General features: G+C 45.5%; 1 protein-coding gene across 1 annotated transcript in view; it reads left to right on the top strand.

Annotated features, from left to right (window-relative positions):
• Window positions 1-14,167, top strand: part of ODR4 (odr-4 GPCR localization factor homolog) — a 175,678-nt gene that overhangs the window by 7,043 nt on the left and 154,468 nt on the right. Inside the window, exons 2-3 of the mRNA XM_069737243.1 lie at window positions 6,059-6,192; window positions 7,255-7,395. Coding sequence (XP_069593344.1) covers window positions 6,094-6,192; window positions 7,255-7,395 — 240 coding nt within the window. The 5' untranslated portion in view covers window positions 6,059-6,093. The remainder of the gene's footprint in view (window positions 1-6,058; window positions 6,193-7,254; window positions 7,396-14,167) is intronic.

Raw genomic sequence — 14,167 nt, 5'->3', positions numbered from 1 at the left:
GAAGCAGAGAAGTAGGGAACAAGAATGGTGTAAGTCGCAGAAAGATTCAGTAAAGATGGGAGAGCATGGAAATGAACAAAAAAGATGAGGAGGATATAGGAGAAAAAAAAATGTAAAAATAAAATAAAAATGATATAATGATAACTAGGAAAAACGGGAGGGTATGAATGATCATGCAGATAAATGGTCATACGCTGAAGCGTGAATAAGCATAAAAATAAAATAACCAAAACATAAGAGTGCAGCATATGGAGATAAGCAACAATGATATGAGTGAAATTGAATATTGAAAATAATAAAGAAATAAGAAGGATAAAAAATGTTAAGAGAAAACATAAGAATAAAAAAAAATAATAAAATAAAAAATGAAAGGAAAATGAAAAGAAAAATAAGAAAGAAAAGTAATGAAACGGTGAAAAAAAAAATAAACTATGGTAAATTGAACAAAATGTGAAAAAAGAAAAAGAAAATTACGGTACATACAAAGGAAAAAAATTAAAAAAAATTCTCCTCGCCACGACAGCACCCACTTGAGAGAGGGGATCCGCCACTAGAAACAGGAAACCCTATGGAGAGTTAAAAGGGGCGGTCCCCCTCCCACAGTTGGTTTCCTGTCCCTACGGGAACTCATGTCAGAGAGAAGAGGATGCCGCTTGCGCAGTTTACCTTGAGGACGGCAAGGGCTCCAGAGCTGGAAGCAGCGTCGGGGGTCCTGGTCTCCGCTTCCCCCCTCTGCTGGCAGGCGCTGTGAGGCCAGGACCGGGGTGTCACCTGGCTCATGGAGATCCATCCAGGTGGCCTGCGGGGAGCAAAGCGCTCAAGTAAGAGTGTTGTCGCGCCGTCCTCGGCGGGCGCACAAGCAGCGTGGGGCCCCAGTGTATTTTCCCCCGGAAATAAAGCTAGAACTTCCGGGGTGAAGCAGGAGGATAGACGGCGCCTGCGCTGACACCGGTGGGTGCGCAGGCGCCCACAACATGGCCGTGACCCGGAAGTGACTAACACTTCCGGGTGCAACAGGAAGAAGATGGCGGCCCCCATTATCAAAAGGACACCGGCGCTGATACTCCGGCGTCCAATGTGGCATCTCCTCAGGGCCCTGCGATGTCTTCACTAGAAGTCACCGCAATTACGCCTGGCAGCCGTACAAGCAGCGGACGCTCCAAACATGCAGGTATTCCACAAAAAGCACCAAGGATAAGAGATCGGACCTATCTATCCCTCAGCCTGTGCCTCTGTCTCCTCCTCGTCAGCCGGTACCTTGGCAAATAGCTTCACTGTGTTGAGTGTGTACCCTATTAAGCTGATTATTGTTCCCTCTTCTGTACACCATAGGAAAAAAAAAAACTGAAAAAACGAAACACAAACAGTGTGCTTTATGTTCCCAGCCCCTCCCGGATAGTCATAAAAAGAGATTGTCACTCATGCATTGATTCCAACTTACGTGAAGAATCCTCAGTAAGGTCGGAGGACATTAGAAAAATGATTAGGGATGAAGTACGAGCCTTACGAGGTTCTGAGAGTATTGCTGAGCGTAAAGATAGGAGAAAATACAATTCACCTAAATCTGACCAATCTACTGATATTGACGATAAAGATTTGGACGTTTCCCAGGAATATGTTTCCTCAGACGGCGAGCAAGATACATGCTTTCCCACAGATAGCATTGATTAAATCTGTATGTAACACCATGTGCATTGAAGACTCTAAAGACCCTAAAACGCCACAGGACATAATGTTTGCTGGCCTATCAGAAAGGAAAAGACCGTCTTTTCCAGTAATAGCAGCAATTAAAAATTTGGTCAAAAACGAATAGGAGAGCCAGGGGCAAAGAGGGTTACAATCATCATCAAAAAGATGTTATCCCTATAATGATGAAGACTTTTCCACATGGTCAAAAGCCCCAAAGGTAGATGCGGCGGTAGCATCCATGTCTAGAAAATCCTTTCTTCCTAAAGAAAAGGTGGAGGGGTCTCCCTCCTTTTTAGGAATCGTTCACTCAGATGCAGATCTCCCCGTCCACTTCGGACCTGCATGAACATACCGGTCAAGATGGTATCCGCAATGGAGGCTGTTACCTTTGCGCAGTTTCACACTTGTCTTCTGCAGTTTGCACTCCTATCTCACTGGGACAAGAGCACCTCCTCTCTGAACAGCCCCAGCCTTCTCCCTCCACATGTAAGACAGTCGCTGGTATTGTATGTTCTATCTCCTATCGTTCGCCTCAGGAGGTCTTTCGCATTGCACTGGCAGACAGGGACGACGGATGCCAGTCTGCTAAGCTGGTTAGTAGTATTTCACAGGTTCATGGTCCAGGGGAAACTGGAAGTCTTCACTCCCCATCAATTTCCTGGAACTCCGGGCCATTTACCTCACCCTTAGGCACTGACAGGATCTCTTAACAGGTCACCTGTGCGCATCCAGATCGACAGTGTCATGGCCGTCTCTATGCATAAGTCACCAGGGTAGAACTTAAATCTGATCCGCCATGTTGGAGGTCCATCGGATTCTGGCTTGGTCCAAACAGAAAATGCCTACTAAATCAGCAGTCCACATTCCTAGAGGGGACAAATGGGAAGCCAACTTCCTAAGTTGCCAGGGTCTCTCCTCAGGCGAGTGGTCCCTGAACCCATCAATTTTTCAGGCAAATCTTTCTAAGGTTTCGACCTGCTGGCATCCAGGTTGAACAACAAAGTACCTCTCTTCATCTCCAGATCTGGAGACCTCCTCGCGATTGCCTTCTGCTCTAGTCCTCCCTTGGTCGCAGTTTCTCCTACCATATCTCTTTCCACCTCTGCCACTGATTCCCAGACTCATCAAGACGATCAAGGCAGAGGTCGTGCCAGTTATTCTTGTGGCTTCTGACTGGCTCAGAAGATCTTGGTATGCAGAAGTGGTCAATCTCATTGCAGACGGCCTGTGGAGTCTCCCGGATCCTCCAGACTTTCTTTCCCAGGGACCCACCTACCACCAGAATTCTCAGTCTATGAATTTAATGGCATTGCTGCTGAAGCCGCAGTTCTGAAGCACACGGGTTTCTCTGACCAGGTCATCCAGACCTTGATCAGAGCGAAATTCTTCCTCATCTACCACCACACTTGTAAAGCCTTTTTTCGCTGGTGCGAAGCTGAGCTCACAGCTCCCATGTCCCAGAGCTTTCTGCCCACAGGTCAGGACCTTATTACAGGAAGTTGCTCATTCTGCTACTCCCGTCAACCCCTGGAACCTCAACCTTGTCCTAAACGCTTTCCAGGGTCCCTCCCCCATTGTGCTAGTTTGAGAAATTTATCTCTCACTACTTGCTTGTAAGCTTAAGCACACAGAGAACCAAAAGAAACGATCAATAGGCCCAAATATGTAGAAAAAATGATAATTTTATTATACAAATACAATAAAAACAGGTGCAATGGTGGGTATTCCCACAGGACATATGTATAAATTTCAACAGCAAGAAACGGGACATGGAAGGTCTGGCGTTATTTATATATTCAAATATTTTTGCATAGAGTCAAAGTACTAGACCCCTGTAGTATCAGTATTATATAACCCCACATGTATGGTATGGCGGTTTTAAAGATCATACAGGTTTGAAGCGATGGCATATGTATGTTATGCTGGCCAGGCTCTAGGGCCTGCCATAGTATCAGAATCCTTACTCTATAAAAGATGTACACGTCATACGCTTACCTAGTGTGCAGCCGTCCAATACCAGACAAAGTAATCAGGGGACCCGCCAGTGCCGTCCATGTCTCCCCAACGCGCGTTTCGGCACAGCCTTCGTCAGGGCGCATGTCGGAATCTATCGTGCAGGCTATAAAAAATTAACCGGAACCAATAGGGACAACCCGGAAGCGACATCTATTGTCATAGCAACCATACACGCTACCGTTACCAGATAGCCAAAGTGTGCCAACAAATACCTATACGTAGTAATAATAAAGTGCCCGACCTAAGTGTAGCCAATATTTCTTATTATGATTAATTAGATCAGAGCCACATCTACGTCCTATACTGGACAGAAAAAAACTCCCATTGATAATATAAACAATTAGAAAAAATGGAGTCAAAACGCTGCCAAATAGATCAATAAAATTACAAATATTTATTAAATAGTAACATAAGATATACAATCACATAAACAGCTAATAAAAATCTACAGTACATGTAGGGTTACTCATGTGAAGGGTCCAGGTAACAAAATCATGTACCACCCCTAAAATGTAATACGACTTAAGGTCCAAGGTTCAGAGCACAAGATGAGTATACCAAAAGTGAAAGCACACTTGTGAAATCCCTCTATGAACCTCTATGTGCTAGCTGTATCAGAGGATGTCTAAGACTGGACCTTACCCATGTCAGTCGTGGAGTGGATGTGACGATTGTCAGCCCCTACGCGCGTTTCGCGAAGGCTTCTTCGGTGGGCCGTGAGAAGGACGGCCCTGTCGATTGCCGTCGGTGTCAGCAGAGGGCGGGACCGGGATACAACATGTGCCCCGGAACCACACCTCCCAATGACGCCGAGAGCCAAGGGACATGGAACGGCACAACGCGCATGCGTACCCGGCGGACTGTCAGAACATATCGCATGTACAATTATATCCAAAAACAATACTTATTGTGAATCATTATTGATCCACTAGAACACGTTTTTCTTTGTTTGATACTACAGGGGTCTAGTACTTTGACTCTATGCAAAAATATTTGAATATGTAAATAACGCCAGACCTTCCATGTCCCGTTTCTTGCTGTTGAAATTTATACATATGTCCTGTGGGAATACCCACCATTGCACCTGTTTTTATTGTATTTGTATAATAAAATTATCATTTTTTCTACATATTTGGGCCTATTGATCGTTTCTTTTGGTTCTCTGTGCGCTTGGGTATATATTTACAACGATTGGCTTATTAACGTAGTCTGACACAGGTAGCATAAGTATGTGTATTTACTGTGAAATTTACTTTGGTGGGATACTAACCATATAAACAATGCTACTAATGAGTGTGTTGAGATATGTGCTCATTGCTTGTAAGCTTGCCTTCCTGGTGGCCATCACCTCCATCAGGCATGTCTGGAAGCTGGTGGTTCTTTCGTGCCGCTTGCTCTTCATTGTCCTTCACGGGACAAGGTGGTGCTATGTCCAGTGCCTTCTTTTCTTCTGAAGGTGGTTTACTATTTCCATGTTAACAAAGTCATAGACAAAAAGGACTATCTCCAACTCATCCTTGAAAACAATCCTTCCACAAGTTGAACCTTTTCAGGGCTCTGCATCTTTATCTCTCCAGAACAGCATCTTTCAGACTTTCCAACTCTTTGTTTGTGATTCCAGAGGGTCACCTCAAACGTCTTCTGGCCTCCAAAGCCACTACCGCTGTTGGATCAGCTTTGCCATTCTGGAACTGTGTCATACACAGGATAGACTGCTCCCGCCCGGGGTCAAAGCTCGCTCCACCCGTGCAGTTGGGGCCTCTTGGGCCGTTCACCATCAGTCCTCTGTGTCGCAGCTCTGCAAGGCTGCTACATGGTCTTCAGTACATACCTTCACAAAGTTTTACAGAGCGCATACCTATGCCCCAGCTGATGCAAGCTTTGTTAGGAAGTTTCGGCTAGTGGCAGTCTCCCGAGCCTCATCTTGCTCTGGGCGTACTTCCATTTCATACTGTTTCCCACCCTTGGAACTGCTTTAGGACATCCAGTGATCTACAGTGTCCCCCAATGAAGCAATAGAGAAAATTGATTTTAAGTCAAGTACCCATAATCCTTTCTTGGACCTTTCATTGGGGGATACAGTTCCCACCCTTGTTATGCCTATATTGCCTTTGTTCAAGTTAATGTTTTCTGTTGCTTCTACTGCTTTCTCACTAAATGATTAGCTTTGTGCCAGTTGGTGGGTGTACCCTGCTGAGAAGGAGCTAAGTTTTTTTTACCTATTGGCAACAGCATACACTCATGGAATCCTATGTCCCTCAATGAACACTCTAAGAAAGAGATTTTGCAGAAAGCACCTAAAATCTTCTTTTTGTCACTTGACTTTGACCATTTGTTATTGTCCATCATACAGATCTGGAAGATCAGACTTGATGAAATCTTGTAATCATGGGGAGAAGTTACTATGTGGATGAAGCAGTGGAAAAGTACTTCACAAAGATTATTCCAGAAGTAAAGTCTTCTGTGACGGGACTCCTGGTAGGACATGTAAGTACAATCATGAAAACATGATTATTATATGTGAACGTGGAGCTAAATTACTGGTCCTCACCGTCTCCACCAAGCTGCATTGAACTGCTGAATGAACACACTAGTCTACAGCCAGATAGGTTCAACTGTTTCTATGACCAAACAAATTTTGGGGTGCTAAATAATTCTTAAATTTGCTAATTGGCCCTAATTTTCATGATACAGGAGTGACTATTAATGACCGTTTTTTTTAATGCAACTTTAGGTGAAGATCGCATCATTAGTTTGACATCATTAGTTTGACATCATTAGTTTGATATCATTAGTATGACATCAATAGTATGACATCAATAGTATGTCTGGCAATTGCATCACCTTAGAGTATCCAATTGAAGCCCGCCATCTCAGCGCTGATTATGTAATCCTAATTACAATTGCACCATTTGGCTTTGTAAATCCACACCTCATTTTTTTCTATTAGAATAGATTCAGAAATGCCTCGGATTTACACTAATAAAGCAGATAACTTTTGCTATATATGACATGAAGAGACTTTTTTGCCACAAAAGTGAAACTTAACTCCCTTGGTTAGGAAAGCCTACACCCAGTATTATGGCCACAGAATAGGAAATCGGGAGTTGTGCCGCACACATATGCTAGAATAGATGTGCTGTAATTCTAGATAAAATTGTAGCAGTGTTGGTGCGCACGTGCCCTTCCCACATTTGAGGCTATTTCCACCTCAGGCATTTATAAATCCATAAGTGTCTGATACATGAGGGTTCCTCCTCTAGGATCCCCCTTTGTCATGTAATGAGACCCATCTCTCTGTATGTGCTTTTTGCTGCTTATTTTTTCAATTTAAAAATGTAAACGTCGATGTGCTGTAATATCAGACAACAGGGTCTATAGATTGACCAAACGTCTGTTCCAGCATGAGCCCTTGCGGTACACTTGATGACTATTATAGGTTTATGCTGTCTTTGTATTACACAGGATCAGTAAATTTGTCACTTTTTTCCTAAACTTCTTATAACTTGATGTTTTTTGTATGTTCTACATTCTCCTGTTTCATTTTAGTCTTCCCTGCAAAAGGATTATGTTGTTCTGGCTGTTCAAACCCCCAGAAAGGAAGATCAAGATGAGGTCCCTAAAAAAACTTCTGGTCCTTTCAAACTGGATGAAGTTGATGAGGAGTGGGTTTCTATCCACGCTAGTCAGGTAAATACATAAGAAATAGATCAGTTTCATGTGCACAGCTGAACTATGACTCTAAGCGGGATGTGTGTGTTTAGTGCCAAGAACAGGATTGAATCTGTTATGTCAGGATTGACTTTCCTAGACCGTAAGTAAAAGTTCTCTCTTAACCCCTTAATCCCATATGACGTACTATCCCGTCCAGGTGACCTGGGACTTAATTCCCAGTGACGGGATAGTACATCATATGCGATCGGCCGCGCTCACGGGGGGATCGCGGCCGGGTGTCAGCTGACTATCGCAGCTGACATCCGGCACTATGTGCCAGGAGCGGTCACGGACCGCTCCCGGCACATTAACCCCCGGAACACCGCGATCAAACATGATCGCGATGTGCCGGCGGTACAGGGAAGCATCGCGCAGGGAGGGGGCTCCCTGCGTGCTTCCCTGAGACGATCGGTACAAGGTGATGTGCTCACCTTGTACCGAACGTCTTCTCCCTGCAGGCCCCGGATCCAAATGGCCGCGGGGCTGCATCCGGGTCCTGCAGGGAGTACTTCCGGGTCGCCTGCAGGTGCCGGTAAGCCTGCAGCGATGTCAGTGAGATCGCCGATCTTAAAGAGTGCTGTGCAAACTGTAAGATCGGCGATCTGTGATGTCCGTCCAACCCCCCCCCCCCCCCCCCCCCGGGACAAAGTTCCACATGTGTAAAAAAAAAAAAAAAAAAATTACTAAATAAATAAATAAAAAAAAAAAAAATATTATTCCCATAAATACATTTCTTTATCTTAAAAAAAAAAAAAAAAAACAATAAATGTACACATATTTAGTATCGCCGCGTCCGTAACGACCTGACCTATAAAACTGTCCCACTAGTTAACCCCTTCAGTGAACACCGTAAGAAAAAAAAAAAACGAGCCAAAAAACAACGCTTTATTATCATACCGCTGAACAAAAAGTGGAATAACACGCGATCAAAAAGACGGACATAAATAACCATGATACCGCTGAAAACGTCATCTTGTCCTGCAAAAAACAAGCTGCCACAAAGCATAAGCAAAAAAATAAAAAAGTTATAGTCCTGAGAATAAAGCGATGCCAAAATAATTATTTTTTCTATAAAATAGCTTTTATCGTATAAAAGCGCCAAAACATAAAAAAATGATATAAATGAGGTATCGCTGTAATCGTACTGACCCGACGAATAAAACTGCTTCATCCACTTTACCAAATGCGGAACGGTATAAACGCCTCCCCCAAAAGAAATTCATGAATAGCTGGTTTTTGGTAATTCTGCCTCACAAAAATCGGAATAAAAAGTGATCAAAAACTGTCACATGTCCAAAAATGTTGCCAATAAAAACGTCAACTCGTCCCGCAAAAAACAAGACCTCACATGACTGTGGACCAAAATATGGAAAAATTATAGGTCTCAAAATGTGGAGACGCAAAAACTTTTTTACTATAAAAAAAAGCGTATTTTAGTGTGTGACGGCTGCCAATCATAAAAATCCGATATAAAAAACGCTATAAAAGTAAATCAAACCCCCCTTCATCACCCCCTTAGTTAGGGAAAAATAATAAAATTAATAAAAATGTATTTATTTCCATTTTCCCATCAGGGTTAGGGCTAGGGTTAGGGTTGGGGTTAGGGTTAGGGCTAGGGTTAGGGCTAGGGTTGGGGCTAGGGTTGGGGTTAGGGTTGGGGCTAGGGTTAGGGTTGGGGCTAGGGTTGGGGTTAGGGTTGGAGCTAAAGTTAGGGTTGGGGCTAAGGTTAGGGTTGGGGCTAAAGTTAGGGTTAGGGTTTGGATTATATTTACGGTTGGGATTAGAATTAGGGGTGTGTCAGGGTTAGGGGTGTGGTTAGGGTTACCGTTGGGATTAGGGTTAGGGGTGTGTTAGGGTTAGGGTTTCAGGTAGAATTGGGGGGTTTCCACTGTTTAGGCACATCAGGGGCTCTCCAAACGCGACATGGCGTCCGATCTCAATTCCAGCCAATTCTGCATTGAAAAAGTAAAACAGTGCTCCTTCCCTTCCGAGCTCTCCGGTGCGCCCAAACAGGGGTTTACCCCAACATATGGGGTATCAGCGTACTCAGGACAAATTGGACAACAACTTTTGGGGTCCAAGTTCTCTTGTTATCCTTGGGGAAAATAAAAATGTGGGGGGCTAAAAATCATTTTTGTGGGAAAAATAAGATTTTTTTTATTTTCGCGGCTCTGCGTTGTAAACTGCAGTGAAACACTTGGGGGTTCAAAGTTCTCACAACACATCTAGATAGGTTCCTTGGGGGGTCTAGTTTCCAATATGGGGTCACTTGTGGGGGGTTTGTACTGTTTGGGTACATCAGGGGCTCTGCAAATGCAACGTGACGCCTGCAGACCAATCCATCTAAGTCTGTATTCCAAATGGTGCTCCTTCCCTTCCGAGCTCTGCCATGCGCCCAAACAATGGTTTACACCCACATATGGGGTATCAGCGTACTCACGACAAATTGCACAACAACTTTTGTGGTCTAATTTCTTCTCTTACCCTTGGGAAAATAAAAAATTGGGGGCAAAAAGATAATTTTTGTGAAAAAATATGATTTTTTATTTTTACGGCTCTGCATTATAAACGTCTATGAAGCACTTGGTGGGTCAAAGTGCTCACCACACGTCTAGATAAGTTCCTTAAGGGGTCTACTTTCCAAAATGGTGTCACTTGTGGGGGGTTTCAATGTTTAGGCACATCAGTGGCTCTTCAAACGCAACATGGCGTCCCATCTCAATTCCAGTCAATTTTGCATTGAAAAGTCAAATGGCGCTCCTTTCCTTCCGAGCTCTGCCATGCGCCCAAACAGTGGTTTATCCCCACATATGGGGTATCAACGTACTCAGGACAAATTGTACAACAACGTTTGGGGTCCATTTTCTCCTGTTACCCTTGGTAAAATAAAACAAATTGGAGCTGAAATAAATTTTGTGTGAAAAAAAGTTAAATGTTCATTTTTATTTAAACATTCCAAAAATTCCTGTGAAACACCTGAAGGGTTAATAAACTTCTTGAATGTGGTTTTGAGCACCTTGAGGGGTTCAGTTTTTAGAATGGTGTCACACTTGGGTATTTTCTATCATATAGACCCCTCAAAATGACTTCAAATGTGATGTGGTCCCTAAAAAAAAAATGGTGTTGCAAAAATGAGAAATTGCTGGTCAACTTTTAACCCTTATAACTCCCTAACAAAAAAAATTTTGGTTCCAAAATTGTGCTGATGTAAAGTAGACATGTGAGAAATGTTACTTATTAAGTATTTTGCATGACATATCTCTGTGATTTAAGGGTATAAAAATTCAAAGTTGGAAAATTGCGAAATTTTCAAAATTTTCGCCAAATTTCTGTTTTTTTCACAAATAAACGCAAGTTATATCGAATAAATTTTACCACTAACATGAAATACAATACGTCACGAGAAAACAATGTCAGAATCGCCAAGATCCGTTGAAGCGTTCCAGAGTTATAACCTCATAAAGGGACAGTGGTCAGAATTGTAAAAATTGGCCTGGTCATTAACGTGCAAACCACCCTCGGGGCTTAAGGGGTTAAGGCTTCATTGACCATGATGTCAGCATCTTATACATTTTCTGATATCAAAGTACTCCGTTTACACCAAGCTTTAATATTTTTACTAATGGAGGTTTCAGATTGTATTTCTTTATCATTCATATCAGGGAAATCATATTAAATCCAGGTTCTATAAAGCAAGAATGCTTGTCACTTTGCTTGCCAGTCTAAGGCCACGTACACACGTTGAGTATTTGGTCAATATTTTACATCAGTATTTGTAAGCCAAATTCAAGATAGAGGAAAAGTATAATAGAAACACGTCACCTCTTCTTCTGTATTTATCGCTCACTCCTAATTTTGGCTCACACATACTGAGGTAAAATACTGATTAAATACTGAACATGTGAATGTGGCCTAACACTGATGTTTTTAGGCAATGGATTGCTAAAAATTTATACAACTCCAATTCCAAAAAAGTTGAGACAACGTATAAAATGTAAAAGAAAAGAAGAATGCAATGATTTGAAAATCTCTTGTAGTCATATTTTATTCACAGCAGAACACAGATCAGAAGGTGAAAGCTATTGTCACGGGGATACTGCTTCAGAGAAGGACTGGAATATTGCTCTGTCTGTTTTAACCCCTTTCTGCCATCGGACGTACTATTCCGTCCATGTGGGGTGGGCCTAAATTCCCAAGGATGGAATAGTACATCCAGGGCGATCGGCCGCGCTCACGGGGGGAGCGCGACCGATCACGGCCGTGTGTCAGCTGCCTATCGCAGCTGACATCCGGCGCTATATGCCAGGAGCGGTCAAGGACCGCCCCCGGCACATTAACCCCCGGCACACCGCAATCAAACATGATCGCAGTGTGCCGGCGGTATAGGGAAGCATCGCGCAGGGAGGGGGCTCCCTGCGGGCTTCCCTGAGACCCCCACAGCAACGCGATGTGATCGCGTTGCTGCGAGGGTCTCCTTACCTCCCTCCCTGTAGCAGGCCCGGAGCCAAGATGGCCGCGGCATCCGGGTCCTGCAGGGAGGGAGGTGGCTTACCAAGCGACCTGTGATGTCCCTACCCTGGGACAAAGTAAAAAAGTAAAAAAAAAAAAATTTCCACGTGTAAAAAAAAAAAAAAAAATTCCTAAATAACGAAAAAAATATTTCTCCTTCGCCTCATTGGGGGACACAGGACCATGGGTTATGCTGCTGTCACTAGGAGGCTGACACTAAGCTGAGACAAAAAAAGGTTAGCTCCTCCCCTGCAGTATACACCCTCGTACTGGCTTCCAGACACCCAGTTTAAGCTTAGTGTCCGTAGGAGGCACACTGATTTTTAATTTCACGAATTTTTTCTTTTTTATCTTTTCCGGACGAAGGGGGCGACGGGTCCTTTCAGGGTCCGATCTCCCCCGAACCAACAACAGGCGAGCACGGGAGTTCTCCTCTCCGTATCCTCTCCTGCGACGTGGGAGCCACTGCCTGAGCTGACATTTTTTGGGCGACGGTTTCTCCCCTAAATGGGCCCCGATCTCCCCTTTTTTATACAGACGAGCACTGGTGTTTTCCTCCAGTACCCTCCTCTGCAGCCAGGCCCTTTTTTATTGCCGGACATATGCCATGTCCACCAGGTTCTACCCTCGGCTGTACAGTGGCCCTATTCCCCGTGGCGTCCGTGCAGACCATACTGCATCACCAATGTTTCTGTGTGACTCAGGTGGTGGACGGTTCCTCTCCACCCCTCTCTCTCAGGGGCTGGTGGATTGAGGCTTCCCAACCCCTGCACCGTCCCAGCTATTCTCCCAAGCGCTAGATTCCTCTCACCTCCACAGGGGTAAGTGTTCCGTGGGGGATGGGGGGGTCTCAGCGGTCCGGAGGGCTCCTCCTCAACCTGGCACATTGGCGGGCTGCAGCGCAGTATGGTGGGCCGAGTCGTCGGCCCTTTGCGGCCGCGCGCCGGGCCGGGGCCGCAAATTTAGTCCCCGGCTTCGGCCTGGCCGCTGGTCGCTGCCGATAGGCTCCGCCCACTGCTGCGCGTCATCGGCGGCGCCGCCCCCAGGCCCTGGCGCTTCTCGCAGCCGCCGAGATCTCCCCCCTGATCTCGGCGGCCATCTTGGTCCTCACAGACACGCCGCAGCTCAGCTCTGCCGCATCTCGGAAGCACAGCGCCCACGTGCAGCTAGTTCCCTGTCTCTGATTTCCCAGCCGGCTTCCCAGGACAGCGGGACACAGGACCGGGGTAAGGAGACATCGTCAGCTTCTCCTCTGCAGCGCCGCCCTCTGCTTCCCAGGCCAATTTATAGCCCCTGTGGCTTTTTGTGCATTAGAGTCATGTCGCAGACTAGATCTAAAAAATCCTCTAAGGTGCATACAACCTTTTTTTCTGCGTGTACCACCTGTCAGGCCCCTCTTCCTAGGCCTCAAAGTTCCCCCCTCTGTTCTGCCTGCGATGCCCCATGTGCCCAGGAGCCCTCCACCGCCACCGACTCTGGCGTACCTAGTCCCCCCCCGTGGGTCGCTTCTCTCTCTCAATCCGTGGATTTTTTAGCCAACGCCATCAAATCCATTCAAAATCCTCCTGGGGAACGAGGTAACCCGTTACAGGCGTTAAGAGATCCCTCCATAGCAGGGGAATCGTCGGTCAGCAGGGGCCGCTCTCTCCATAAAGAGGCTCGGTCTTCCAGAAAACGGATCCGCACTACCTCTCCTGAACGCTCTCCCCGCCGCTCAGAATCTGACAGCTCCCCCTCTCGCTCACCCTCTTTGGGGGCTCACAGCGCTCCCGACTCTGAACATGAGTCTGAGGTATCATTGGACCCGGAGGCTCCGGAGTTCAGAGCTACGGTCGACTCCCTCATTGTAGCAGTCAATCACGCTCTTAAGGTGGAGGATGACGCTAATTCCGCTCCGGAACACGCGGTCTCGTTTACCAGATCCAAACGTTCCCACAAATCCTTTGCCTCACATCCAGCCTTTCTGGATATAGTCAGGCGTCACAGGGAGCATCCAGATAAGCGGTTCACGGGTAAAAAGGATCTGCTATCAAAGTATCCCTTCTCAGCGGATCTCGTGAAAGACTGGACGGATCCTCCTTTAGTAGATCCGCCGGTCTCACGCCTAGCTTCCAAAACGCTTCTTTCAGTCCCGGAAGGCGCGTCAATTAAGAGCCCCACCGAACGCCAGATAGACTCGCTAGCTCGTTCGGTGTATGAAGCCTCTGGCTCTTCCCTGTCCCCCTCCTTCGCAGCGGCT

The sequence above is a fragment of the Ranitomeya imitator genome, chromosome 8, assembly GCF_032444005.1.
Source record: "Ranitomeya imitator isolate aRanImi1 chromosome 8, aRanImi1.pri, whole genome shotgun sequence".
Classification (NCBI taxonomy): Eukaryota; Metazoa; Chordata; class Amphibia; order Anura; family Dendrobatidae; genus Ranitomeya; species Ranitomeya imitator.
The sequence above is the reverse complement of the archived record's forward strand: the minus strand, read 5'-3'. Positions and strand labels throughout refer to the sequence as shown.